Raw genomic sequence first — 26,114 nt, 5'->3', positions numbered from 1 at the left:
GAGCAGACTTGTTTCTTCAGCAAATATCAACAAAGACCTACTGAGTGGCAGTTCTCCGCGGGGCCCTGGGCTGCCACTGGTGAGATAAAGCACGCACAGGGGACTTGTGGTCTGGTGGACAAATTGATCTCATTTTGGGAAACTCCAGCGCATCTTTGAGATGCTTTGGGCGGCAGAGTTGAACACCTCTGGCCTGGGAGTTTCCAGGAAAAGCTTCCTGGACCACAGGGGCTCAGTGTCTGTGCTGTCCCTTCTGGAACCTTTCCCTCCTCCGGGGGGCAACCTGGCCCCCCACACTCACTGCAGCTCACGCCCATCCACTGATAAACAGGCACAGTCTCACTCCAGGGGCAGGGGCCTTGAGCAAGGTGAATGTGAATCTGTTGAGCCACACCATGAGCGCACTGTCAAATCCTGCGGGATCATCTATGGGGTAACCCCCAGAGTCGGGAAATGGATGTTGGTCTCGAAGGGAGCCCACCATTTCCCTAGATGGGTAGGGCTGACTCTGGCTTTGTGGCCAGGTGCTATGTCCTGTAGGCGATTTCACAGTGGTTCCCACGCAGCCTGGGGCAGGACAAGGCTTTCTCCTTGTCCTTATGCTCTGTCACTTTCTACATGTCCCACCTCAAGGATGGCCTGAGTCAGATTAGGCTGCGATTCCAGGGGCAGCATCACTCCTATCCAGAACGCTGATGGGAAATGAGTGACCGCTGGCCGTTTGTGACCATTGGTGACTACAGAGGCCACTCAGAGAGACTCAGCTTCCAGATGACCACCTGGTGGTGCTCCTGGAGGAGAAAAAAGGAAGGGGGTGCTGGGGTGAAATGGGGCACACGACTTTCCCAGCCGTCCCACCTGCCGTCTCCCCCAGCCCCCGCTGGGCATGTTGTCTGCGAACATGAGCCCCCCCACATCCATTGGCATCTGCTTCCAGAGGTTTTTGAGCCTTGATGCTGAGCCTCTGCAGCCTGAATGCCTGATTCTGCAGCAAGTGAGTCATGCATGGTGTGGAGGCTGGGAGAGGAAAGACACCCTCAGGGCAGGAGAAAAAATTTGGTTAGCGCAGGGGTGGGTGGGTGGGAGATAAACATGCTGATTGAAACGTCAACGTGAGTGAGCTCATTCACCGAGCACCTTGCCAGGCTCCCACCAATGAGTCAGGAACGAGCCCATCACTCAGACTAGAAACTAGGACTGTCGGCAAGGTCCAGAGAGGGGAAGGTCCTTGAAAGAGGCTCTCTGACCTTGGCCGTGAGGGCGTCACAGTGTCTGAGAGCGGCCACCTCCACGGGGGTCCCGTGAGGGCCAGAAGGGAGTGCCCGGGGAAGGGGTGGTGAAATGCTCTCACCTCTGGGGCTGGGTGTAGCCTCCTCTTAGACAGGCCTGGAGTGGACACGGCTGGTGCCCTGGGAGTGAGCTGGCCCTGGCTGGACAGAAACCTGAGTTTTGTGAGTGTCAAGAGGATGCTGTGAGGCAAATGGAAGAAAAGGACACTCTTGGGTGCTTGTTGGGGCCTCCCTAAATCAGGAGGAAGCTGAGAAACCAGGCCTGGAGATGGGCAGGGAGTGAGAGGAAGTCAGAACATCCCTGTCTGGGCGTTGTTGTGGCCAGAGCAGGGAGAGGTGGGGCAGGCCCTCCTGTGGGCCCTGAGATGCCCGCTCCAGAGTCAGCATCCCAGGAGCAGGCATCAGATGGGAGAGCTCAGGCTGCACACCTCCACCCTGGCTGCATCTGGAGTGCAGCAGGGGGAGTCTGGTGCTTTCACTTCTGCCCTGGGAGGTGGGTGGCTGGGTTATGCAGATCTAGAGGGAGATTTGGGGTGATATGCATGAAAGGGGTGGACTCTAAGCAGCCAGAAAATGACAAATGGCCACTGCTGCCCACAGGACCACTTTCCGACCTCTTGCATTTTCTTCTCACCTTTCCTTTTTCCCTTCATCACATGTGAGTTGTAACAAACAAGCTGGGTTCCCAATCAGAGGCCCCACTGCCTCACCAGCTGCCTGGGAAAGGAGAGGAGTGTGACGAGAGAGGCTGCACACCCTGGGTGGTGGCCCCATCGGTGCCTGGCGTCCTGAGCGTGTCCTCCGTGGCTGCAGTGGCATCTAGGTTTGGCCATCCACTATCCTTCACCTGCTCTCATATTCCACTTTGGGCTCTGGGGGTGGGCAGGGGCCCCAGAAGATCACCATTTCGTACCCCTGGCAGAGTGATTGGCCTGCAAAGGGGTCCCTGGTCCAGTTGTAGCCAAGACATTCTCCATCAGCCTCTGCTCTTCTTTTCAAAGTTGGAACCAACAGGAGGGGAGTGCGAGGTGTAGCAGCCATCTTGCTGCCACAGTGGGGAGTGCAGAGCTTCCGATGTTCCCCACGCCCAGCTTGAGATTGAAACTGGTCCAACAGCACCAAAGAGAGGGAGAAGCTGGGTCCTGAAAACCCCATTTGAGTCCTGGATCCCGCTGTGCCTGAAGACTACCCTGGGACTTTTTAATTACGCAAGCCAACACATTTCCTTTTTTGCATAAGCCATTTGGAAAGGGTTTTCTGTCATTTCGCGAACAAAAATGACTTGGCCAAGAAATACAGTGGGGCAGAATGGATGAGGGAAAGAAGCTCTTAGGGCTCCCAAAGGCTCAAACGAGAGGCAGGAGTGTCTGTGTGTGCACACGCACGTGCACAAAACAATTTTTTGTTTTAATTGGGGGCTGGGTGCCGTGGCTCACGCCTGTAATCCTAGCACTTTGGGAAGCCGAGGCGGGCAGATCACCTGAGGTCAGGAGTTCAAGACTAGCCTGGCCAACATGGCAAAACCTCATCTCTACTAAAAATACAAAAATTAGCGGGCATGGTGGCTGTACAGGTGGGATGCCTGTAATCCCAGCTACTCGGGAGGTTGAGGCAGGACAATCGCTTGAACCCAGGAGGCAGAGATTACAGTGAGCGATCGTCCTTCCTGCATTGACACACATACACACCGAGATCACGCGACTGCACTCCAGCTTGGGTGACAGAGCAAGACTCTGTCTCAAAAAATAAATACATACATAAAATAAAATAAAAAGAAAAATAACAAAATTTGGCCCTCCTCTGCTAAAGGAACCTAGAGAAGGAGGTTTTCATTCTGCCTGAGCCAGAGCCTTAGAGCAACAAGCTGTGTCTTGGGAGACTCCCATGCTCGTGGGGACAAGAACTGAAGTCTCTTCCTCAAGGGAGATGCGAAAGTCAGGGGGTCTCAGGCAGAGCCTCCTGTTCTGGCTGCCCGCTCGCACTGGGAGACCCTCCTTTTCCAGCTTTGGTGTCTTCTACTAATACAGGAGCTGCTTCTTTACACGGGCACATAACCTCATCTTTCAAATGCAACTCAGCTTTCAAAATCAACAAACGATACTGTGATGACCTCGTATGCCTGCCGGCTCCGTTGCTGCAGACCCTCACCCCGCCCCCGCCTTTCCCTTCCCGGCCTCCTCAGTCTGAGAACAGAGCCCACCCCCTCTCCGGGACTGTTTTCCCTTCCCTCTGTGAACTCTGTCCACCCCCCACTGCTCTGTTGGAACCACTGTGCCTGCAGCCCCAGACACGGCTGGCAGAATCCCGAGTGGGTCATCCTCTGTGGTATCCACTCAGCTCTGCCCCCTCACCTGCCAGCTTGCCCATCTCCAAAGCCAGTCCACATCCACCGCCTGGGAAACACACACTCAAATCCACCCAGAATACCCCACACGGCCCGGTGGCCGACCTTCCACTCTCTTGCCCATCTGGGCCCTTGGTCCTGCAGTTTCTCTCTCTGACCTTGCCTTAGAGAGCATGAACCGTCCCAATGGCCCGCTCCACCCACCTTACTCGGCTCCCTCAGATGGAAGGAGTCCTGATCCAGGGTGAGTGCTGGAGGAGCTGGGTTTTCTCTGGGCTACCGCCCCTTCCACACACCCAGTCCCCGCACACACACAGGCTCGTTCATTCACAAATCCCCACGCTCACACCCACAGGTGTCTCCCTGCGCACACACCCACCCGCTTCCTTCCTGCATCGACACACACACACACACACACACACACACACACACACACACACTCCCACGGCTTCCCCTTCCTGCAGACATGCGCCCACACATCGCTAACACGGGATGGGAGGAAATTTCGTCTTCTGCATGGAGTTTTTATCCTCAGGTGGGCGGGGTGGGGGGGATTAAGTATAGGCTATTTGCAAGTCTGCGGGAATTTACTTTGGCATATCGTATAATTCTACAGAGAGGCAGGAAGTCGAAAGGGGAAAAGGTGGGGGCCAGAGAAACGAGGGAAGGGTCCCAGTAAACCATTGGTCCACCTTGCCATTCAGCCAGCACCTGGCAGCAGGGCCTGAAGACCCACTGACTGCTTCGTTAGCGTTCCAGGTGCCTCACGAACATACTCAGAATGTTGGAAAACACTGGATCAATGTTTATGTCTGTTTTTGAATTCTATTTGCTGAGTTCGATTGAGTAAATGATTATGTATTATAATTTAGCTTACTATTTAGTTATTAGGTGTAGGCCTTTGTCAGATACCTCACTAAAAGCTCCACCTACAGCATTAATTTAGATCTTCGGAGCCCTATGGGTAGATATTTATATAACCCCCTTTACACAGATGATACCGAGGGTCCAATGTGCCCAAGGTCGTACAGTGAAGGCGGCAGAACTGCAGGTTTGAGTTCAAGTCTGCAGACAATTCAGCCCTAATCTCAATCACCAAGATGTAATTAATGCCTTAATGCTTTAGAATTCCCATTAGATCTGGAAATCTAAGATGGCTACCACATAACTTAGCAGTTCTTTGGGAGAATAAAACTGTCTGGTATGCATCTGTTAACACTTTGTTGTTCTGAGCCATTCTTGTAAAATCCAGTAAATGTGAGCTTCCCAAGGCTAGAAACAGATCGGATTTATCCTTCCACCCAGGTATTCTGCAGAACATCACTTGGCCAATAGGAGGTGCCCAGCCAATGTTGAAAGTAAATTAAACGAAGTGAAATTCAGGTTTTTGCTCTAGATGTGTGCCAAATCAGCTCATTAGGGGACTGGCAACAACAAAATTAACATTGAGTGCTAAGTCCTTTAGAGGCCAAGAGGCCTGGCGGCTCTTCCTAGCTCTGCAGCCACTGTTAGCAAACTTGCAGAGCCCAAACGTGGTGAGGAAGGCCACATGCGGAATCCACGCTTGAGGCTGCACAGGCTGTGACCTGGAGAGCCATCTTCCAGATTCTGAACACCCATCTCTCCCTTGAGTCTGTGTTTCTCACAGGCCTGAGTCCTGCACACACAAACTTGTGTTTCTTACACACTCATAGGAAAAACGTGCCTTGCACGCCTGACAACATGCTGCAGAGGAGGACGTGCAGTCTGGATGTAAATGTGGGTCTAAGCCACAGCAGGAGTCTTCTTGTCTGCGCGATGCGCCTGGCATTCACTGAGCAGAGCTGGCGTGAGCATGAGTGCTGGTCCACGTGAAGCGCTTAGCACGGAGCCTGGCACCAGGGGCGCTGGGGAAGACGGTTGATCCCAACCACTTTCTTGCACATTTCTGACACGGCTGCTGATTCCTGCCAGGCAGGCCCCGGGCGCCTGGGATTCAGCAAGACTTCCTCATCGCCTTTTTAATCCTGCTCTGCTCAAGCCTCAGCTCGTGGTGATTTCCTGAAGATGCTGCCACCCGGGAAGAGCCTCCCAATCCTCAAATCCCGAGCCCATGCCTTTCATCCCTGCCAGGTTTCCATTTCCAGTTTGCTCCTAACCTGGCCCTTGTCTCCTGCCCCGGCTCCCCGGGACGTGTGAGAGCGAGCCAGACAATAGTAAATGGAATTCAGTCACACACATGGAAAAAAAAAAAAAGATTATGAAAATGAAAAGTAAATAAATATGGATGTTGAGGACCTAATTCTGATAAGCGGATTTTCAAAATTAGCCATTTGCAGGAGTAGATTAAATGCATTTAATGTGGTGGGTGGAAGGAAGTCGATTAGGATGCACAGCAGACCCCATTTCAGCAGATTCCGGGGAGCAGGCCTCGCAGGACCCCTTCGCGCTGCGCATGTTTGCCGGGATAAACGCTGAATGCCTCTTAAGCGCACTAATTTGCTGTTGTCGTGCTGGTAAACAGGCCTCCTGGAAAGGGGCCACTCGCCGCTTCTGTACCCAAGGCGGACAGCGGAGCAGGGAGGGGCCGCCGGCCGGGCTGGGGCGGGAGGCCAGGGGCCAGCCCCGGGGGTGCGGGGGCTCCGCTCGCGGTCTGCAGGGAGGCTGAGAAGCGCCAAGGACAAAGGAATGGCACTGGCTTTCCCCTCACCTTCCCCAGCCGGCCGCCCCCCACCCGGCCCTCTGCAGAGAGAATTCTGGTCCCAGAATACCTTGCAGCTCCTTCCATGGCAACGGCCGCCTCCCTCCCGCACCGCTTCGCCTCCTTCCTTCCTTCCCGCGCCTTCTCCCCGCAGCCCACACCCGAGCCAGGCCTCCCGAGGGCTCGGCGCACCCGCACCCCCGGGGCAGGGACCACGGCCAGTCCTTCCCCCCCCGGAGGAGGGGCAAGCAGGCGCTCCCAACGCGTACGCCAGCCACACCTGCAAGCGGGAGAGGGCCAGACCCCCAAACATCCCTGCCCTGTCCTTCTCCGGGGCACCCACCACACTCGGGGGCCTTAGAGCCCTGAAAAGCCCGGCTGTGTTTCAGGTTTGAGGAAACAGATGAACCGCTTTACCGTGGCCCCGTGTTGGGGGATGGTGGGGTTGGGGGCGGGGTGGGGGGGCGGTGCAGAGAGAAGCCAGTGATCTGAATAAACACCTCCTGACGTCTTTGAATGGATCCCACCCAACGATCTGAAGTTGCATCCAGGCAGTTCCTTACAGGACCTGAGGCTCCGAGTCACCATGTAACCCTAATGTCTCAGCCATGGTGCGTCTGTCATGGGGTGAGGACACAGAGAGCAGTCACCTAGCACCAATCCTGGTGCAAGCACTGTGCTTCATTTACTCCATTTAATTCTCCCAGCTGGGAGAAGCTGCCCATCACACTTAGAATAAGCTCCAGAAGGCCTGCAAGATCTGCCAGGCTGCCTCTCTGCACTCACCCCCTCCTTCACCCCCACTGCTCCTCCCTGGGGACACTCCAGCACAGCAGCCTTCTTTCTGTCCCCTTAGCACTCTGCATCCATTCCTGCCCCAGGACCTTTGCACTTGCTGTTCTCTCTGCCCAGGACACTGTGCCACTATTTACACCATGCCGGTAACTTGGCATTGGGGTCTTTCAATTGCCTTTGCAACAGTTATCACCGTTCGTTTCACTGGTTTGTTTGTGAGCTTGTTGTCTGCGTCCTGACACCTTGAAAATAGGGGCCTGGCTTGTCTGGAAGAGCTGTGTCCCAGCACTGAGAATGGATCATACAGGTGTGACGGGGTGAAGCCAGGTCTAGAGCCCTTGTGTTAGGGGTGCAGAGCCTTTCTCACCCCAACCAATGCCACCATCTAGTGCCTTATGACCCCATGCACCAGGGTGAGGCAGGGACGGGTTCCCTTCTGTAACAGCTTCTATCAGAGCCGCTCTCAGGGAGCCATAAGGCAAGGTGCCTTCTGCTCCCTTGGAAGCAGGGCTCAAAGGGGAGGTGGGTTCTACTTCTCTCCCATTTCACAGATGAGGCAGCTGAGGCACAGATGGGAAACACTCAAACTCCCACAGCTTTAAGTGGCAGAATGGGACTCAAGCCCAGACAGTCTGGGGTAGGGGAGGAGGAAGTGAAGGGGAATTCCGGCCCAAGAAGCATGACATCTCAATCTAAGGGAGTTTTTCACAACTGTTTCGAAGCAAGAGCATTGATCGCTGCAGTCATTTTTTGAAAGGTCATTTTCATGGCCCTGCCCCAACGATGCTCACTTGGCAGGACAGACGCGGCGCCTGGAGTCTGCATGTTTAACAAGCATATGCCCAGGTGCCTCTGATGCAGGAGCTGCAGGGCCACCCACTCTTTGATTGCAGCCGGGAGAGGAGGTGGTTGTCCTGGCCAGAGACCAGAGGAGCCACCTCTGTAATGTTCCCTCCAAGATCACCATTCCCTCCTCCGCCCCCGATCTCCAACCCACTTCCCTCCCAGTCTTCTGTGAGGCCCCGGGGCTCATGCATGCTGGGAGGCCTGGCTGCTGTCAGCCCATGGAATTTGAAAGTCCTCTGCGGAGCTTCCTGGTGGATGGGAGGAAGAAAAGACATCTGGTCAAGTTCTTCCCTGTTTTCCCTGTGCTGGCTGGGACCACCCAGAAGTCGATGCAGTCCCCATCAGCAGTGACCCAAGACGGGGTGAGGAGCAAGCCTCCTGCAGAGGAACAGGGCTGGCTCTGAAAAGCGCAGGTGGAGATGACTCAAGTTCAAAGGAGAAGGCTTCTAGCAGGCGGCTCCTCAGGAGACGGCAATGCCACTCAGGGTTCTGCTATGGAAGGGCTTCCTTCAAAAAGCCTGGGTCCCTTCTTCTGCCACATGCTGTCTCATCCTAGGTGGGTGTGAGGTCTGGCCAGGACCCCAGATCCTAGCTGCGGGGGGTGGGGGCTCAGCGGGTGCATGAGCCAGGTTGTGAAGGCATCTTTGCCTTCTCATACAAGACGTAGTCCCAAGAAAGGACTCTGTCCTGTGTGCGGGGCTTCGCCAGTTGGCTGCGAGACTGCTCCTGAAGTGAGGCCTGGGCTGGGGGGCAGTGGTGGCCACAGCCACTGTACGCTGCCTGGATGTGCAGATGCTTGCCTGTTTACCTGATGGTCACGTTTCTCACAAGAGGGGCAGGGGCAGGCAGAAGCGCAGGTTTGGAAATTTTAAGTGCAGTGAACCCTTCTTGAGCAGTGGCCTCATGCCAGGCTCTAGGCCAAGCACTGGACAAGGGTCCTCTTAACTGCACAGAGCACCGGAAGATCACCGCAGAGCCTCTCATCCTGCCTTCCCCGAGGCCCCCCAGGCCTGTGGAAATGAGGCCCAGAAGCCACACAGCGAGGCAGGTTTGACTTCACTGCTATGGAAGATGCGTGCTGGGTCATAGCCAGGTGCTGGTTGGAGCAGCGCTGACAACCACCCGGGGCACTTGGTGGGTCAAGCCAGCTGCTAAAATATTAAATCGCTTCCATCCCAGGTAGTGAGTAGCTGCTGCCTCTGGCCCTGGAGGCCTCTGCTTCTCTCTTCTGGCCACTCCGCCCCTACCCCCAGCCTTCAGGGCCTCCGGGACCTGCCCTATCCAGTGGCTGGTCTGGCCACAGCCCCGCTGGCTCGGTGCCCTGGCACCTCGGGTTGTTAAATATTGTAACTGTCGCCCTAGGGTTCAGGAGAGGATTTGGTACAAATATGACCTGAAGTCCTCCCTAAGCTACGATGGGACCCTCAGACTATCCCAGATGAGGACCCAGATCTGCCCAGAAATGGTCATGTCCCTGAGTCTGAGCTTCCTTCTCCATTAAAAGCAGCAACCAAGGTCCACGCGTCCTGCCTGCCTCACAGCACTGCCTAGCCAGGGTCCTGCAGGTACGCTTTGTATGTGTGAGCACTCAGTCTCCCGGGCTGCAAAGCCCTGGGTCTCCTGCGGGCTGGAACTAGCTTGCGGCCCCACCCAGAACCTTTCTTTCCCGACGACCAATATTTTAGAGTTAGTCTTCAGTTCTGAACAAGAGCAAAAATCATTAGACTTTTTCACAGGGGACTCGTTTCCATCGGTGTTTGCTGAACCCCAGCCTGGGGTCTCTGCAGTTCATTATTTGTTTTTTGTTTTTTTTTGTTCGTTGGTGATGAGCTGTTTTCCAAATTCAGTTGCCATGTTGGCGGGAAGCTCGGGCCTCCCACGCGGTGCTCAAACCGGCCTTCTCGGCTGGCACGTCGGGGAGAGGGGAGCTGTGGGCCCCATTCCAGATGGCTGGGGAGCCCCTGCGGGATGCAGGAGAGGAGGCGCAGAGTGCGGAGGTAAACACAGGCTGGGCCGATCGCCCGTGGCAACCTTCCCCCCAAGGAGGGAAATGGCTGGAAAAATAGGAAAACAGTATCGAACCAAGTACATGGCGGCAGAAGTTGTCGCCCAGCTGGGGTTTGCTGCTACCCTTCCCCCGACTCTGGGAGGAAAGGGCAGGGGAAAATTCCAGAATCTAACAGGACAGGGAGGCTGGCAGAAGGATCTGTGCGAACTAACAAGTGCGAACACGGTCAGGAGGGTCAGGTCTGTGGTTAGGAAAAAGGAGAGAGAGGTTGAGAGCAGGCACCGGGGACTGTGGTCCGTCCCCCCCTTGCAGGCCACCCGCGCCCACACCAGCAGCACCTGCTGGGTAATGAGGGCCCAGGCCTGTTCCAGACACAGGGAGCTTCCTTCCTGTGAGAACATCTTTTTGTCCTTGAGCGGGTGGTGATAGATAGAGCAACCAGCTCAGAGAAGGGAGGTATGTTGCCCAGGGTCACCGGGAGAATTAATATCATAATTGAGAATAACAACTAGGCCTCCTATTTACTAGATAAAATAGCACCGGGAGATGTACTGAGAGAGATAGGAAAATAGAATTTGAAATCATTTATTATTTCTCTGCAAATGTAGTTGGTGTTAGGTTTTTTTTCCTCCTCTCGTCTAGAGATGCTGTAACCACTACTGTCTTTTCCCTATCCATGCACGGACGCTGAGACCCTGTGTTTCGCCTGGATTTCATTTCCTCCTGCCTGCCAGGGAAGCTTCTCCGTGTAGGATCCAGGGGCAGGTTGCAGGGAATCGCCAGGGGTAGAGCCAGCGGGGCCACCAAGTTCACTCTGGGGCCACTCCAGTAGGACAGATGTGCACCTGGGAGCTGACAGCCACCATGCGCTCCCCCCTGAATCTGGAGCTGCTGTTGATTCAGGCCAGCAGCTGGAGGTGGAGGTTCAAATCCCAGCTCCGCCTGTCCTACAGTCCTGGAGCAGACTGCTTTACCTCTTTGAGTCTGAATTTTCCCTCTCTGTAAAAGGAGGCTACTCTCCTAAGGTTATTATGAAGATCAAATGCAGCCGACGTGCTCGGATGCAGTAGGCGTGAATAGATGACTGTGTTGTCGGAGATGCTGCTGTTGCGCGCGACGGTTAAACTGGAAGGGTTTGTGAGGGCAACTTATGTGAGAACTTTCAAGAGCTATGAAATTAATTGGAGGGTGTTAACTGTAGAAATAAAGTAACAGAAGAAAATTGCCTCTAAAGAATTAGAACAAAGCAATTATCCAGAAAGAAAATGATGTCAAGGAGGAGTAAGACATGCAAACCGCGGCGGCGTGGAGACCCAGGAAAGCGCAGACCATCAGTCGGGGGCCGAGCCTGGGGAGCTCGAGGGGGCCCTCGGGGATACCCTCACACCCTCACCATGGGGAGGTGGGAAACTAAGGCTGGCAAGCAGATGGAGACCAGGGCCACACAGTTAAGATCAGACTCCCAAGCAGTGAGGCAGACACAAGGTAAGCGACAAGCTGTCCTATTAGATGCGGATTCTAGTCCCCGTTCTGCTATTCGTGGGCTGTGCGGCCCTGGATGCATTACTCGAAGAGACTGGAGACAACAAACTCTAAGATCCTTTTCAGGTCCCAAACCTAGGAGTCCCTCTACCTCAGTGCTCTGATCTGAAGAAGTATCTGCAGAGGCAGCTGAGAGGGGTACGTTGGAGGAGGTGTGTGGACACAGGCTCGGCGTTGCCGTGAGCCAGCGTCTGCTTGCTTCCTAGGCCGGCCCCGCTCCGGGGCCTCCTGTCCTCTGTGAGGCTTGGATGGAACTGACCCCCCGCCCCACTTCACTTGGTCCTTTGGAGTGGGCCAAGACAATCAGTGTATCCCATCCTCCTGGCCACAGTGTTTGGTTTAGGGACGGGGCATGTGACCCAAGCCAGACCAATCAGAAAGGACCTTGAGACTTTTGCAGGGAATGCCTGGCCCCAGACATGCTCCCGCAGTGTGTTCAACAGGAAGCATGTGGTCTCAGGAACTATTAGATGTTCTCACAGGGAGTCCTGGATTCAGCCATACCTGAAGCTAGACTGCTCCATGAGCTAACATATTTCTTGTTTGCTGAAGCCATGCTGGCTTATCCTCAGCCGTTATTCAGTAAAGCCTCTCCCATCCCACCAAATCACCAGCTCGTTTGACATTGAGATTCCCTTCTCCTAAGTACTGACTCCAGGGTGGGAATTTCCACCTCCAGCCTGCTCCATCCTCCCGGCAGCAGCAGGGAGCAGGTTGTGGAGCACAGCCGGCCCAGCCCTTGCTGCCTGACATCGCCCCTCCCCTACTCAAGAGCTCCGTGTTCTCACCTTGCTATTAAGCATTGCCAGAAGCCAGCCTCCGCTCAGCTCTGGGCCCTGCGCATCAGGCTCGGAGCTGCATTAAATAAAGACTGCAGCCCTGAAACTGCTCAAATGGATCTACATCAACGAGAACAGCCAGGGGAGGCCTTTAAATAGATTATCACCAAGAGCCAGCCAGAGCAGGCAAAGTTTGCCCTAGGCATCATGCCCTACCCCCCAACCCTCCCCCTACCCCTTCCTGGGCCTCTCCTGCCCTTCCTCTGTCTGCTTTGAGCATGCCTCACCCCAGACCCTGTCATAAATTAGTTCACACATTCATGGCTTAATATGTTACTCCTCTAGTTTGAAAAGAACAGAATGCAGGAGTGGGCAATGTTTAACCTAGGGATGAGTTCAGCAATAATGAAATTCTAGGGATCCTAAAACCATGACACACCATGAAATACATGTTTGGAGACAGAGGAACATCTCCAGCCTCCCTCAAGCAACCCACTGAGCCCCCACTGTCCCCAGAATTTCTTTCACTGACCACAAACACTATATCCTTTCCTTTCTTCTCAGAGGCTGTACCTCGAAGTCCAATCCGTGCAGATTCCACTTCAGGTTTGTGCTCTCCCTCCTCAGGGAGGACAGGAGAAGGAAGGCGGGAGCCTGGGTTCTCTGGGCAGGGGTCCCTCCGCCTCCTTAGGTGCCTGGGATCAGATTTTCTGCTTGGCCAGAGTGGAATTCATCATTGGCTGCGGGACCTTGAAGGAGAAGCTCCTGGGGGTGCTGATCCCCAGGAAGTGAGTGCTTTCCTGGCAATGCTGCAGCAGACCTCACTGCATGGCCAGGGTCCCCCCACCCCCACCCATGGGGCCATTCTCCACACCCCAAAGGGCTACTGTCCCTGCCAAGTGTCAGGTTCTGCCCTAGGGGCCTCAGGTGCCCTATCTCATTTAATCCTCAAAAGCAGACCAGGCTACGTGGCTCACACCCGGAATCCCAGAGCTTTGGGAGGCCGAGGTGGGAGGCTCGCCTGAGGCCAGGAGTTCAAGATCAGCCACATAGGGCAACATAGGGAGAACCTGTCTCTACAAAAAATAATCCTCAAAAGTAGCACACGCGATAAGCACGATGATTATCTCCATTGTACAGATGGAAACGCTGAGGGCCAGAGAGGTCAAGTAGCCTACCCCAGGTCACCCAGGCAGGGAGCAGCAGAACCAGGACTCAAGCCCAGGGAAGCTGGCTCAGAACCCAAGACCTTGCCGGGTCCACGCAAGGCCCCCTGCCAAGCCCTGTGTTGATGGCCTGCCGCCAGAGCTTATGGCCTCCCACAGCCAGGTCCTGAGCGAGACAGAGCACAGTCTTGACTGTATCCTCTGTCATCACCACCCCATGGGGCGGGCCCATAAGCCCCACTCCACAGATGAGAATGCTGAGGGTAGGAGAAGAGACGTGACTGACCCAAGGCCACTTAGCAGGTGAACAGCCATGCTGAGACTTGAGCTCTGGTCCATCTGATTTCAATGCCCATGATTTGCCTTTTGGGGTCCAAGAGCTGCTGGGTGGTGCGCCTACAAAGAACTTCTTCTTTATAACTTTTTGTTTTGAAATTATTACAGATTCACAGGAACTTGCAGAAATAGTACAGAGAGGTGCTGTGTACCCTTCACTGGGTTTCTCCCAGTGGTTCTATCTTACATAACTCTAGTACAATACCAGACCAGGAAACCACATTGGCACAGGGTATGCATATGGCTCTACGTCATTTTGTCACATGTGGAGATCATGAAGCCACCACAGCACTCAAGTCCAGACCTGTCCCATCCCCGTGAAGATGTCACACCCACCTCCAGCCCTAGCTCCCGGCAGCCACGAGCCTGCTTGTAATTCTGCCATGTGTGGGGTGTTATACCCAGGAAATCATAGAATATGTCTGGAGACTGGCTGTTCTCACAAAGGTCTTATCTTCAACATGTATTGAGAGCCTACTGTGTATCAGGCACATGTTTGTCCCTTTCAGGAATGTAGCACATACAACTCCTTGATTGCAAATGACAGAACCCAACTCAGGCTCTGTTATAAAAGGCAATGTATTGGCATCGGTTACTGAAAAGTCCAGAAGTGGAGCTGGCTTCAGGCCCAGCTGGATCCAGGGGCTTGTTAGGACTGCTCTTATTCTCCGTGCTTTGGCTCTGCTCTCCTCTCTGCTGGTTTTCCTCACAGGCGGGCTCTCACCACATGGCAGCCACCAGTAGCTCTAGCTCATAGCCTGCTCACTCTCACAGTGAGCAAGGAGCACCCCTTCCTTAGAAAAGTCCCAGCAGGCTGGGCACGGCAGAGTATGCCTGTAATCCCCGCACTTTGGGAGGCTGAGGCAGGAGGATCACTTAAGCCCAGGAGTTTGAGGCTGCAGGGAGCTGTGGTTGCACCACTGCACTCCAGCCTGTGCAACAGAGTGAGACCCTGTCTCAAAAAAAATCAAAAAAAGAGGCTGGGCATGGTGGCTCATGCTTGTAATCCCAGCACTTTGGGAGCCCGAGGTGGGAGGATCACGAGGTCAGGAGTTTGAGACCAGCCTGGCCATCACAGTGAAATCCCATCTCCACTAAAAATACCAAAGTTAGCTGGGCGTGGAGGCAGGCGCCTGTAATCCCAGCTACTTGGGAGGCTGAGGCAGGAGAATTGCTTAAACCTGGGAGGTGGAGTTTGCAGTGAGTTGGGATCACGCCACTGCACTCCAGCCTGGGCGACAGAGCTAGACTCCGTCTCAAAAAAAAAAAAAAAAAAAAAAAAGAAAGAAAGGAAAAGGGAGTGGGGGGGGGCAATGGAGGGGAGGGAAGCGGAGCTAAGTTCAGCCAAGTTTCTGGCCCTGACTAGTCCAGCTTGGCACCCACTTGACCCCGAACCAAGCACTGAAGTGGGGGTGGGGCTGAGTTGGCAGTGCTTGGATTGTCTCATCTTTGGTCACATGTCTTCTCCTGTCAGCCCTTCCCAAATCTCAGGGATTCAGAAGGGACTTAAGGAAAATTTGGGATGCTGTTGTCAGAGGAAGGGGTGCTATTCCAGGCTGGCCCGAGGGGTAGGTGATGGTATTGTACTACCTCAGTGCAACTGGTTTATTTTTCAAAATATGTGCAGGAAGTCAGGCTGGGAAAGGCTAAGTAACCTACCCAGATTCAGAGCTCTGGGTCCAGCCCTGCAGGGCCTCGGACCCCAGGCTTGTGATTCTTGTTTGCTTCCAGGCTGCCTCCCGCCCCCACACCCTTCTGAAATGCCCACCCTCTTCCTACTTCCATGCTCAGATGCAGAATTGAAAGGCTCTGGCGTCCAGCAGAGCTGGGTTGATACCCAGCCTTGATACCAGGCATCTCCGTTTCTGCCTCGGCCTGGCTGTGGGCTTTGTCTCTCTGAGTCTCTTTGGTTTCTCTGAGACGCGTCCCATGGACCACCGGACCCTCCAAGGCCGCGGGGGGGAGGCCTCCAGTGGGGGCTGTCCTTGAGGGGCCCCTCCTGGGATGCAGGCTGGCACCAAGCCGCTCACAGTCACATCCCCACGCGTGTGCCGGCTCTGGCACCCGCTCCACGCGTGGGCTGCCACGTGGCTCCCAGAGAGCCAGGAAGGAGACGGCCACCGTCCAACAGCGAGGACAGGCAGATGGAGAGGGTGACTCAGCATGGCGGCCAGATGTGGCCAGATGAGAAGAGTAAACACAAAGGCCATGCCTGCCGAGGCCCCCTCAGAGCTGGGCAGGGATGGTGGGGGCCGGGCGGTGACAGACGGACGGGAGATGGGGCTGGGGGAGATGGATGGCACCATCAGGCTCAGCCGAGTGAGGAAAGCCAGACAGATGGTCTCGTTAAAGAAGCCAGCCCGCGTGAGGGAACAGGGCTCCGTGCAGGAGTCGGGGACAAGGCAGGCTCCTCCTTGACGGGCTCCTCCAGGCCTGGGCCATTCCACCTGTGCTGGGCCCTGTCCTCATTCTGTCTGGAGTGGCCACCAGGTGTGGGCAGGCCTTTCTCTTGGGTCTGTCCCAGGTGTCTTCACTGCTGGCTTAAAAGCCCGGGCACAGCAGGTGGGACGGGAAGCCCCATCCCAGGACAATCCCCCTCCATCCTTACTGCCGCCAACACACTTTTCTGAGCTCCTGCCACCCAGACACGCATGGCTATTGAGGTGCATCACCCCCATATTGCAGTTGCTGTCCCCTCAACTTGGAGCCGTCTCCCTCAGTCCCCAGTCACCTCCTCTGAGAGGCCCTCCTTGACCGCCCCATCTGAAGCAGCCCCATCACTCCTGAGCCCAGGGCACCGCTGTGGTTCATCCCAGCCTCACTGCCTTCTGCACGTGCCCCATTCATTTCCTCATCGGCTTCGTCCCCCTGCTAAAATAGGTGATCCTCTGGGACAGGGGCTGGGTCTGTCTCATTCTTAGCTGTGTCCCAGTCCCTGGAACCTGGTAGGTGCTTGATAAATGTGTGTGGGCTGAATCTTCACAGCCCGGGCCTGCCCTGTCCTCCTCTCCCCATCCCTGCTTGTTCTCCTTAGCATGCTTCACTGCCTCCCACATCACGTACCTGGCTTCTTCACTCTCCCTCACTAGGATGGGAGCTTCAGGAAAGAAGCAGTTTTTGTCTGTATGTCCAGTGCTTTGTTAGTTCCATGAATGGTCCTGGGGTGGATACCGTCATCTGCAGAAGTGGAGGGGTGGAAGGAAGGAGCCTGCCTTGCAGAGGACGAGGAAGGACCAGAGGAAGGCGCCTGTATGTTTCCAGATGGTGACAGCCAGATCAGGGGACAGAATCGGGCTTGTCCCCAAGTCCTGCTACTCCATCGGCCCCCACTTGGCATTTTCCTCTGGGACCCTGCTTGTCCTGGCTGCCAGGGAAGGCACCTGGGGCCTAGAGTGGACCACTGTAGCCAGGCTGTTAGCTGAAGAGCGGCCCCTAAACACATGCAAGTCCCAATTCCTGGACCCAGAATATGTTACCTTGCCTGGCAAAGGGGACTTCGCATATGCGATTGAGAAGGGAGGGCTATCCTGGGTTATCTGGGTGGGCCCTAAATGTAATCATAAGTGTCCTTATAATCGGGAGGCAGGGGGAGATTTGACACCAGAAGTGGGAGCTGTGACAACAGAAGCAAGAGGTTGGAGTGATGTAAGGAAGTGGAATTCTGCCAAAGAATGCAGGCAGCTCCGGAAGCTACAGAAGTCCGTGAAATGGATCCTCCCTCCAACCTCCAGCAGGAGCCAGCCTGCCAACACCTTGACTTTAGCCCAGTGACAATGATTTTGGACTTCTGGCTTCTGGAGCTGTAAGAGAATAAATTTGTGTTGTTTAAAAAATCACCAAGCTATAGAGTTTCAGTTTTGCAAGATGAAAAAGTTCTGGGGATCTGTTGCACAATATGAAGATACTTAGCACCAGACCAGACACTTACAAATGGCTGGCATGGTACGTTTCATGTTACATGGGCTTTTTTTAACCACAATATTTAAAAATGGAAAAAAAAAAAAAGTCACCACACTTGTGGGGATTTGTGACAGCAGCCACAGGAAATGAATACAGCCAGACTGTAACTGACTGGTCCCGGGGAACCTGTGTCTCAGGCCCATCCTGGCCGTCCCTGGATGAGCCTTCTCCCTGCAGGCAGGGATGCCCCAGGAGACTAGGAACCACCGGACTGGCCACACACCTCCCTCGCTCCTGTCCGCATCCTGAGAAGTGGTTTCTATGATGATCCCCAACCTCCCAACAAGGAAACGGGCTCAGAGAGGTGAGGTGACATGCCCAAGGTTACACACCAAATAGCAGAGCTGGAATTTGAACCATGAGTTCCTAACCCTGTTTCCTGCATCCTGAAGTCTGATTCAGCCCTCGTCTCATAGCTGCTGGCCCACAGGCGTTCAAATACCCAAATACTGCTTTTCAGCAGCTTCTAAAAGAGCCATAGAATTGCCTTCTTTTTCTCTGTTTGTAACCAGGCAATCTCTTCCAGTTAATCATAGAGCAGAGAGTCTCATTCTGTCCCGATACGCCCACAAGTAGATCTGAGATTGCATGGGAAAGTACAGAAAAATGAGTTAGCTCACGTTCTATGTACGGTCCTCTGAGGCCCTACAGCTGAGCCTGCGATGGTGGGTGGGCCGCAAACCAGTGGCCCGTGGGCCACGCCTCTCCTGCAGAGGGATTCTGCTTGGTCTGCTCTATATTGGTTGTATTTTTATCCTGTCTCCAGCATTTAACACCAGAAGATTTCTTTTCAAAATCACAAGTCAGGACAACATTTAGCTCTATTTCTGTGTAGGTCAGGATAGGCTGAGCTATGCTGCAGTAACAAGCACCTCCAAGTCACAGGAGCTTACCACGCAGGTCTTTATTGCTTACGTGCACCACATATTCAGTGCACGTAGCCAGGGCACTCTGCTCCTCACAGTCACTTAGGGAACCAGGCTGATGGAGGCACCATCATTCTTAAGTGGCATCTGAGACACATGGCCTCGTCAGTTGCTGCTTCTGGGAAAGAAGAAACAGAAGAAGAGGGCAGGGACATTGCACAGCTTCAGCATGTGACATCGCCTGACTTCTGCTCACTTGTCATTGACTGAAGCTAGTCATGTGGCGCATCCACACCCCAAGGGCTGAGAAGTACAGTCTTCTGTGACCACTAGTTTTACCAGTTTCAATATTGGTGGACACTAGTCTATAGCATCTTCCTACTTGGCAGCAATTCACTGGGGCCGAATGAGCCTTGCCCATCTCTGGGTGTGCTGCCATGGACAGATGTTCAGAGTGTGCACTGTACAGCTCCAGGAGCCACCGTTCAGGTTGTATTTTCTGGGGTTGGTGTTCCCTGCAGCTGTGCAATGCTCAGCTATAGCAGCCCTTTCCTGAATGCAGGGCATTCAAAGAGTTTACAAATGGACCCCAGCTTCATTTTTCAGTAGCATCCCTCCTGTCCCCCACCCCCATCCCTGGCTGCCATGTGCCCCTATGCTCTTGTCAGTAATTCCTAATTCCCAAGTTGGTCTAGATGGCCCTCTGAGCTCTCCACATCCTCCATGAAACAAATCAGTTTGGGAAATGGGACATGCTATATCACATTAAAGGCTCTGGCGAGTCCTGCAGTGACAAAATCAATCTACCTTTGTTTAATCCAGTGTTTGCCAACATTTTGCCCTTTTCTCTTTCTTTCTTTCTTTAGTCTCGCTCTGTCGCCCCGGCTGGAGTGCAGTGGTGCAATCTCGACTCACTGCAACCTCCGCCTCTTTGGTTCAAGGGATTCTCCTGTCTCAGCCTCCCAAGTAGCTGGGATTACAGGTGCACCACCACCATGCCCAGCTATTTTTTGTATTTTTAGTAGAGATGGGGTTTTGCCATGTCAGCCAGGCTGGTCCCTAACTCCTGGCCTCAAGTGATCTGCCTGCCTTGGCCTCCCAAAGTGCTGGGATTACAGGTGTGCGCCACTGCGCCCAGCCCCTTTTGCCCTTTTCTTAAACAGAACCTATGATGTCCCAGGAGGAGGAAAGCCCATTCACCCAGCACACCCTGCCCATGTGTTTGTGTCTGCACCATTCTCTTCTCCTTACTCTTCCTTCCTCAAGTGAGCTTAACAGCTCCCACACATCCTGTAAATGGCCTTTCTGAAGATTCTCCTCATGGCCTGTGTCACAATGAAGAGTTAGTTTTGTGTTGGGATTCCCCTGCACCGGAACTTCTGTTGGGCATTGCTGTGAGCCCCCAGGGCCAAGCCTGAGCTGCCTCCTCTCTGTGGGGGGACATTCTTGCCCCCTGGCACTGAGCACGTCTGTGCTGTCTTCCTCCTTCCCTGGAGTGGGCAGAACCTCTGGACTCAGCCACCCACCATCATGCTCCTGCTGGGAGCTTCTTGAGAAAGGAGACTCTCCAGTAAAACTGTGTTTTGGGTCCTCATATGTTAAAAATGCCAGAAATTCCCCATAGCGTTACAGAAACTGCGGGATAACTTAAATGTTTACATTTAACAATTCATTCATTGAGCACGTGTTTCCAGAGCTCCTACTTAGGGGCCAGGCACTAGGGAGGTGTCAGGGAGCAAAACAGACATGGGATCTGTTTTATAGCCAGTTGCATTGGAGGCGAAGTAGAGAAGCACTAAGCAGCCGTTCAATGCGCCAGGTGGAGGTGCGTGCTGAGCAGGCAAAGCTGGGCCAAGGTGCAGGGGTGCGGGAGGCCGGGGAAGGAGCGGCTTCCCTCTTCTGTGGGGTGGCTCCAAGAGGCCTCTCTGATAGGATGATGTGAGTGGAGATTCAAGAAAGAGAAGGAGAGCAGCACACAGCTGTCTGTGGGGAGAACCTTCCAGATTGGGAAAGCCGCAGAGGCAGAGGCCCTCAGTGGGAGTGGGTGGAAAGGAGGCTGGGTGGCTGGAACCTGGGGACAGGGAAAGAGATGCTGAGACACGGCCCTCAGCCCACAGGGCCCAAGGGAGGCAGAAGGTGGGGCTGGGTTCTGGACAGATCCTGAGGACAGAGTTCACAAAGGTGCCGAGAGATTCCCCGGGGAACGAGGGAGAAGACAGAGGCGAGATGGCCACAGCTATGCAGAGTCATGCCTGTCTTCTCTTCTCCATCCCGACAGAGCATCTCTGTGAGTCTCCAGTCTGAATCTGAGGCCTATTAACCTGAGGCCCAGGAGAGCAGCCTGCATGGACCCCCTTCCTTCCCTGTGACGGAAGATGCCGGACCCCGCAGCACCCTCTGCCGCCCTGGGAATCCGATGGCTGGGTTATCAGCCCCATCTCACAGCCTGGGAAACTGGGGCTCAGATGAGGAACTGGGGCCCATCAGAGCCCTGAGGAGGAGTGTGTCCTGCCTCAGGAATCCTCCCAAGGTACCCACCTGGGGACATCGAGTAGACAGAGGTAAGAGGGCAAAACGGCTCAGTGCCCAAGCCAGGACAGGAGTGGCAAAGACCCGTGGGCCAGGAACGCTGCCTTGACAGAGGACTGAGGCTGGCCTGCCGAGGAGTGGCTGGCCGTGTCTGGGGTTCCATCCTGAGCTCCTGGCAGAGAAAGGGGCACATCAGAGGACCCAGCATGCAGGAGGCAAAGGAGGGGGCATCCCAGCACCCTCTGGCAGCAGTGGCTTTGGGGGAAGCACCTGGAAAGCACAGGCTCTGAGGGTGGTGCGAGCTGTCGTTCAGCCTGCGGTCCCAGCAAACCGCCCCACCTCTCCAGGCCGCTGCTCCCACCTTAGGGACATGGGGCCTCCCCATGGGAGCCTCTGGTGTGTGAGTGAGTGGAGTGTCTCCCCTCCCAGCCCCAGCACAGCCCCACTGCACAGAGGGCCTGGGTCTCTGGAGCCGGGAGCACCCCCGCAGGATGGGCTCATGGGTCATGTGTGACTGGCAGTGCCTACATCTCAGGACATTTCCTATGTTAAAAGCCCGGGCTTCTGATTCCTCTTCAAAATGCAGCACGGCCACCCACACCGGCCTGTCTTGCGAGTGTTTCTGTCAGCTGGAGCCCCAAGGGTCCGTCCTGGGCTGTCCCCACCTGGCTGGCTTGGCTGTGGGCATGAGAGTTTGCAAGCCCTACCCTTGAAAAGGTGGTGAGGCTGCTGGCAGGGGTTTCACCCCCTGCTGCCCCCAGAACTGACAGACGCACCTCCCACAGGCCCCAGGCCTGGGGTCCCCCACACCCCTGCAGGCTGAGACCAGAATCGTCCCCAGCAGCAGGTGGCGTGAGCTCCTCCAGCCGCTCCGTCCTCTGCAGCCGCTGGTGACGGGCAGCATGGAGAGGGCCACGGCTGGGGTTCACTCCCACCTCTCTCATAGGCAGAGGAAGCTGGAGAGGGTGAGCGGGAATCCCTCGTGAAGGGGAGCGGGGAGTCTCCAGGGGCTGCCCCAGCCCTCCCCACCAGGAGAAGCCAAGGACAAAGCCCACCAAAGGGCAGGGCAAGAGCAGCGACAGCCCCAGGACAGGAGCCTCCTCCCACTGCTGACACCTCCTAGACCAAGGGTGGAGGCCTGTGCGCCCCACTCCTTGCCTCCGTGGCCAGCGAAGAAAGGAAGGGCAGGCGGCCACACGGCCGGCCTGGAGACCCACATTCTCGTCCCTGTCTGCCCCACCTCTGTGTGCCCCCAGGAGGGTCCCTCAGCCTCCTCGGACGTGAGTTTGGGGTGTTGAGAGAGAGAAGGTGGGCCTGCATGGCCCCTAGGGCCCCTTTTGACTCTGAAAGCCTCTGGCTTTAATGGAGCCTTTACAGACTGTGAATAAAGGTTGTTATTTACCGACAGCCCCCCCACCGCACCTGGCCACGGCACAGCCTGACCCTGCAGCCGACCTGGGCGGCGAGATGACAGCCTCCACATCGAGTGCTTGGGCCGGGCCTGGCATGTCCCACGTGAGCAACACATATTTCCTGCCATTGCTGTCACAGTGCCGCTCACACTGTTCAATGGGGAAGCCAAGACCCGGTGAGGTGACAAGACTGTGCTAAGGGCTCACGGTGGCCCGTGTTCCCCAGGCAAAAGGCTCCAGAGCTGGGCCCCTGCTTCTCAGCAAGTCCGGCTCCTCCCCACAAGGAGCACGAAGCTCTGGTCTTGTTAGCCCCCTGCGGGGCTGCGGGTCGGGGAGGTATTTGGTCCTGCTTCCTGCCTGGGTGCTGGGCAGGTCATTCCAATGTCGCATTACCCATCACCCCAGCCCCCTGTTCTCCACCTCTCACTTCAAGTCAGGGAGAGAATTGGCTCTAGGCCAGGCGGAACCCAACTCAAGGGTCACTGGTGGGCTACCTGGAGGAATGCAGGTGGGCTGAGCTGGTTCTGGTAGCTTCTAAGCCCTAAGGCCCATTCAGAGGCGGCCTTCCAGGGTCACTCCTCTGAGCAGGGTGAAGGAGGGAGAGACTGAGACCCCCCTCCATGCTGCAGCCCTGGTGTCCTCGGCAGTGCTGGGGTCCAGCGGAAACCCCCCCAGTCCCCCAAAGCAGATTCAGCTCAGGAACCCTGAGAATGGCCAAGTGCATCATTTTGGGGTTGTCTTTCTCACGAGTTCCAAATGTCTCCTGTTTATTATGCTTGAGGGCAGTTTTAGGAAAAGGTTTTATGGCTGCTGAGGAAGGAGTAAGTAATGCGAGATGTGGGGAAAAAGCAAATTCACAGAGTCCTCTCTGCAAAGCCTGCGGGGCTGGCGCCTCCGACAGGGCAGATGGATGACCCGCAATTACCCGCCCGGATCCCCCAGCCTCGGCCCGCTCCCTCCTGCCTGGTCTCCAAGCAATTTCAGACTTTTTGTACATCCAGAGCAGAGATTGTGTACGATTTCTCTCACCGGCAGAAGCGGCTTTCAGGTAGGGGAAGGAGGCCGAGGCATGTTTATCTTCAAACAAAGACAGCTAGAGACAAAAGGGGAGCATGGCCCTGCCCCCAGCCGCCTGCTCCTGGTGCCCTCCCCAAAGCCCAGGTCCCTCCTCTGGCTGCAGAGGGGAGACTTTAATTGTGTGTGCTCAGCTCAGCTTCTTCAGGATGCCAGGATCTGGGGACAATGGTGTGGGCTGCTCTGCTGGTCTCTCGTGTGTGGGTCAGGTGGTGTCTGTGCAGGTAGGAAGCAGTCACCGCCTGGGCCAGGCTGTGTCTACATGAGTATGGGAAGCGAGCCAAATGGCTGCCACTGGGCAGTCCCTCAACCCGGGCAGGCCCCTCTGGAGTCTTCCCTTGGTGGTGGGACGCAGGATTTAAGGTGTCCAGTTTGAGGGGGGCCTTTCATCACCACTCCAGAACACTGTGGGCTTGACACAGGATGCCAGGGGTGGCTCTGGTTGCTGCTGGCAGCTGCGTGCATGTGCACACAGCTGGGCGGGGGTCTGCACTCTTGAGTGCTATCCCCACCCTCTCTCCGGCTCTCTGTTGGCTCCTGCAGGTGAAGGAGGAGTGCAAGAGACAGCTCAAGACCACAGAGCGGAGCAGCTCCCCAAAGTCAGCCATTAGCTGCCACAGTCAGGATTTTGGTCACCTCCGTGTTCCACCTCTACATTCATTTATGTTTTTGTTTTGTAACCAGGCAATACAATCACATGGTTCCAAAAGCAGAAGGAGCTTAAAAGGTAAATGAAGCTGGGTGCAGGGGCTCATACCCGTAATCCCAGCACTTTGGGAGACCGAGGCGGGAGGATTACCTGACGTGAGGAGTTCGAGACCAGCCTGACCAACACGGTAACACCCCGTCTCCATTAAAAATACAAAAAAATTAGCCGGGCATGATGGCTTGTGCCCGTAGTCCCAGCTACTCAGGAGGCTGAGGCAGGAGAATTGCTTGAACCTGGGAGGTGGAAGTTGCAGTGAGCTGAGATGGTGCCACTGCACGCCAGCCTGGGCGACAGAGGGAGACTCCGTCTCAAAGAAAAAAAAAGGTGAATGGGAAGTCTCTCCCCTAACCTGCTGCCCACCCACCCCCACCACAAAGGCAGGTATGCTTACCAGCTTTCCATCTGTCCATCCAGAGTATCTTTGTTGAAGTATAACAAATTATGAAAACATATTCTTATTTTCTCTCTTTCTTGTACAAAACCTAGTATGTCCTATGGACTGTTCCGTATCTTGTTTTCTCCCTTGATAAATTTATTGCATGCATGCTCCACTTTGTACTAACTCGATGACATAGGTGTAAGGCTATTCACCGCACTACAAGAGCAAAAGATTGAAAACAACTCAGGTGTCCGCCCACAAGGGGCTGGCTCAATGAGCTAGGGCCTGTCAGGACCGTGGGATACTCTATAGCTGTGAGAACAAAAATAGAAAAGAGGAGAAGGGCAGGTGGGGAAGGTTTCTATCCCCTGATTTGGAAAGGCCTCTAATCTCCAGGCTTTACTGGCTGAATAGGAAAGGAGGGATTGTTGGTTTAAAGGACATATATATGCATTTACAATTTTGATACTGTCAAATCTTTTCTGGTTTCAGGATTTGGGACTCATAATTTGAATTTTTAATTTACTTAATATTTTTCTTTGCATGAATTTATGTTTTAAACTTAATAAATTTATATTAAAGAGATACTAGAATAGGGTTTTAAAAAAATGAAAAAGGTGATGGGCAAGGCAGCGTCTTTCGCTGTAATATAATGAAATACAACCCAAAGCAATGGGAGTTTTTTCGGGCTCAGGTAAACAGAAAGGGCATTTATGAAAGGATATTTGGAGCCCAGAAACCCTCTGGGAAGCCGAGCATCTTGCTGAGAGGCTGAACGCCTGGGAAGGAGCTGCGGAGGCACAGCTGCCCTTGCCTTTGGCTTTGAGACCCCAACCTGCCCAGCTCTGCGTCCTGTCCCCCTGCTTCTGGAGGCCGGATGAGGTTGCTGGTGCTGCCACTGCCCCACACAGAGAGATGGATTCTGGGGGTCCCTCCCTCTCTGTAGCCCTGGCTAGTTGGGGTAGGTGCTACTGATGGTGGACCCTTGTGTTTTGGGGAAGGCCCAGGTTGTATGTCTGGCATTTCTGTGTACAGAGAGAGGGGCTGGATCTTCCTTTTCAGGAAAAAGGTTCTGATACTAGGTGGCCAGGATGAGAATCCACTCCCAGAAGGAAGGGCCATGTTCCCAGAGAGAGTGCTGCACAGGGGCAGGGCAGGGGGGCCAGATGTCTCAGAGCTGGGCAGAGAGAGAGAGAACTGGTCTGGGGCAGTGAACCCAGGAAGGAGGACTCAGTGGGTAGTCAGATTGTGTCAACAGATATGAGGCAGCCAACCGGAGGCTTGAGAGCGCCAAGAGAAGGGAGGGAGAACTAGGACAGAAGGGGAGGAAGAGGACCCAGCAGGGATGGTAGGGTGGGGACTGCAGTAGGGGGAGGCTGGGAGGAGCTGGAGAAGGGGTG

At 54.8% G+C, this 26,114-nt stretch overlaps 1 protein-coding gene across 1 annotated transcript; it reads left to right on the top strand.

The window, feature by feature from the left end:
• Window positions 1-901: 901 nt before the first annotated feature.
• Window positions 902-13,466, top strand: LOC129485664 (histone-lysine N-methyltransferase 2B-like). Its single transcript, XM_055284734.2, has 5 exons — window positions 902-994; window positions 3,856-3,877; window positions 6,137-6,702; window positions 12,848-12,889; window positions 13,424-13,466. Exons 1-5 carry the CDS (start codon window positions 902-904, stop codon window positions 13,454-13,456), a joined length of 756 nt encoding a protein of 251 aa, XP_055140709.2. The 3' UTR covers window positions 13,457-13,466.
• Window positions 13,467-26,114: the final 12,648 nt, after the last annotated feature.

This window comes from Symphalangus syndactylus, chromosome 7 (genome assembly GCF_028878055.3).
Source record: "Symphalangus syndactylus isolate Jambi chromosome 7, NHGRI_mSymSyn1-v2.1_pri, whole genome shotgun sequence".
Lineage (NCBI taxonomy): Eukaryota > Metazoa > Chordata > Mammalia > Primates > Hylobatidae > Symphalangus > Symphalangus syndactylus.
Note: the sequence above shows the minus strand (reverse complement) of the source record. Positions and strands in the feature narration are given on the sequence as shown.

Coding starts and splice junctions, on each gene's coding strand:
- LOC129485664 (XM_055284734.2), top strand. CDS start 902: ATGAGCCCCCCCACATCCATTGGCATCTGCTTCCAGAGGTTTTTGAGC. Junction 995..3,855: donor AATGCCTGATTCTGCAGCAA/GTGAGTCATGCA, acceptor CGGCTCCCTCAG/ATGGAAGGAGTCCTGATCCA. Junction 3,878..6,136: donor GGAAGGAGTCCTGATCCAGG/GTGAGTGCTGGA, acceptor GCTGGTAAACAG/GCCTCCTGGAAAGGGGCCAC.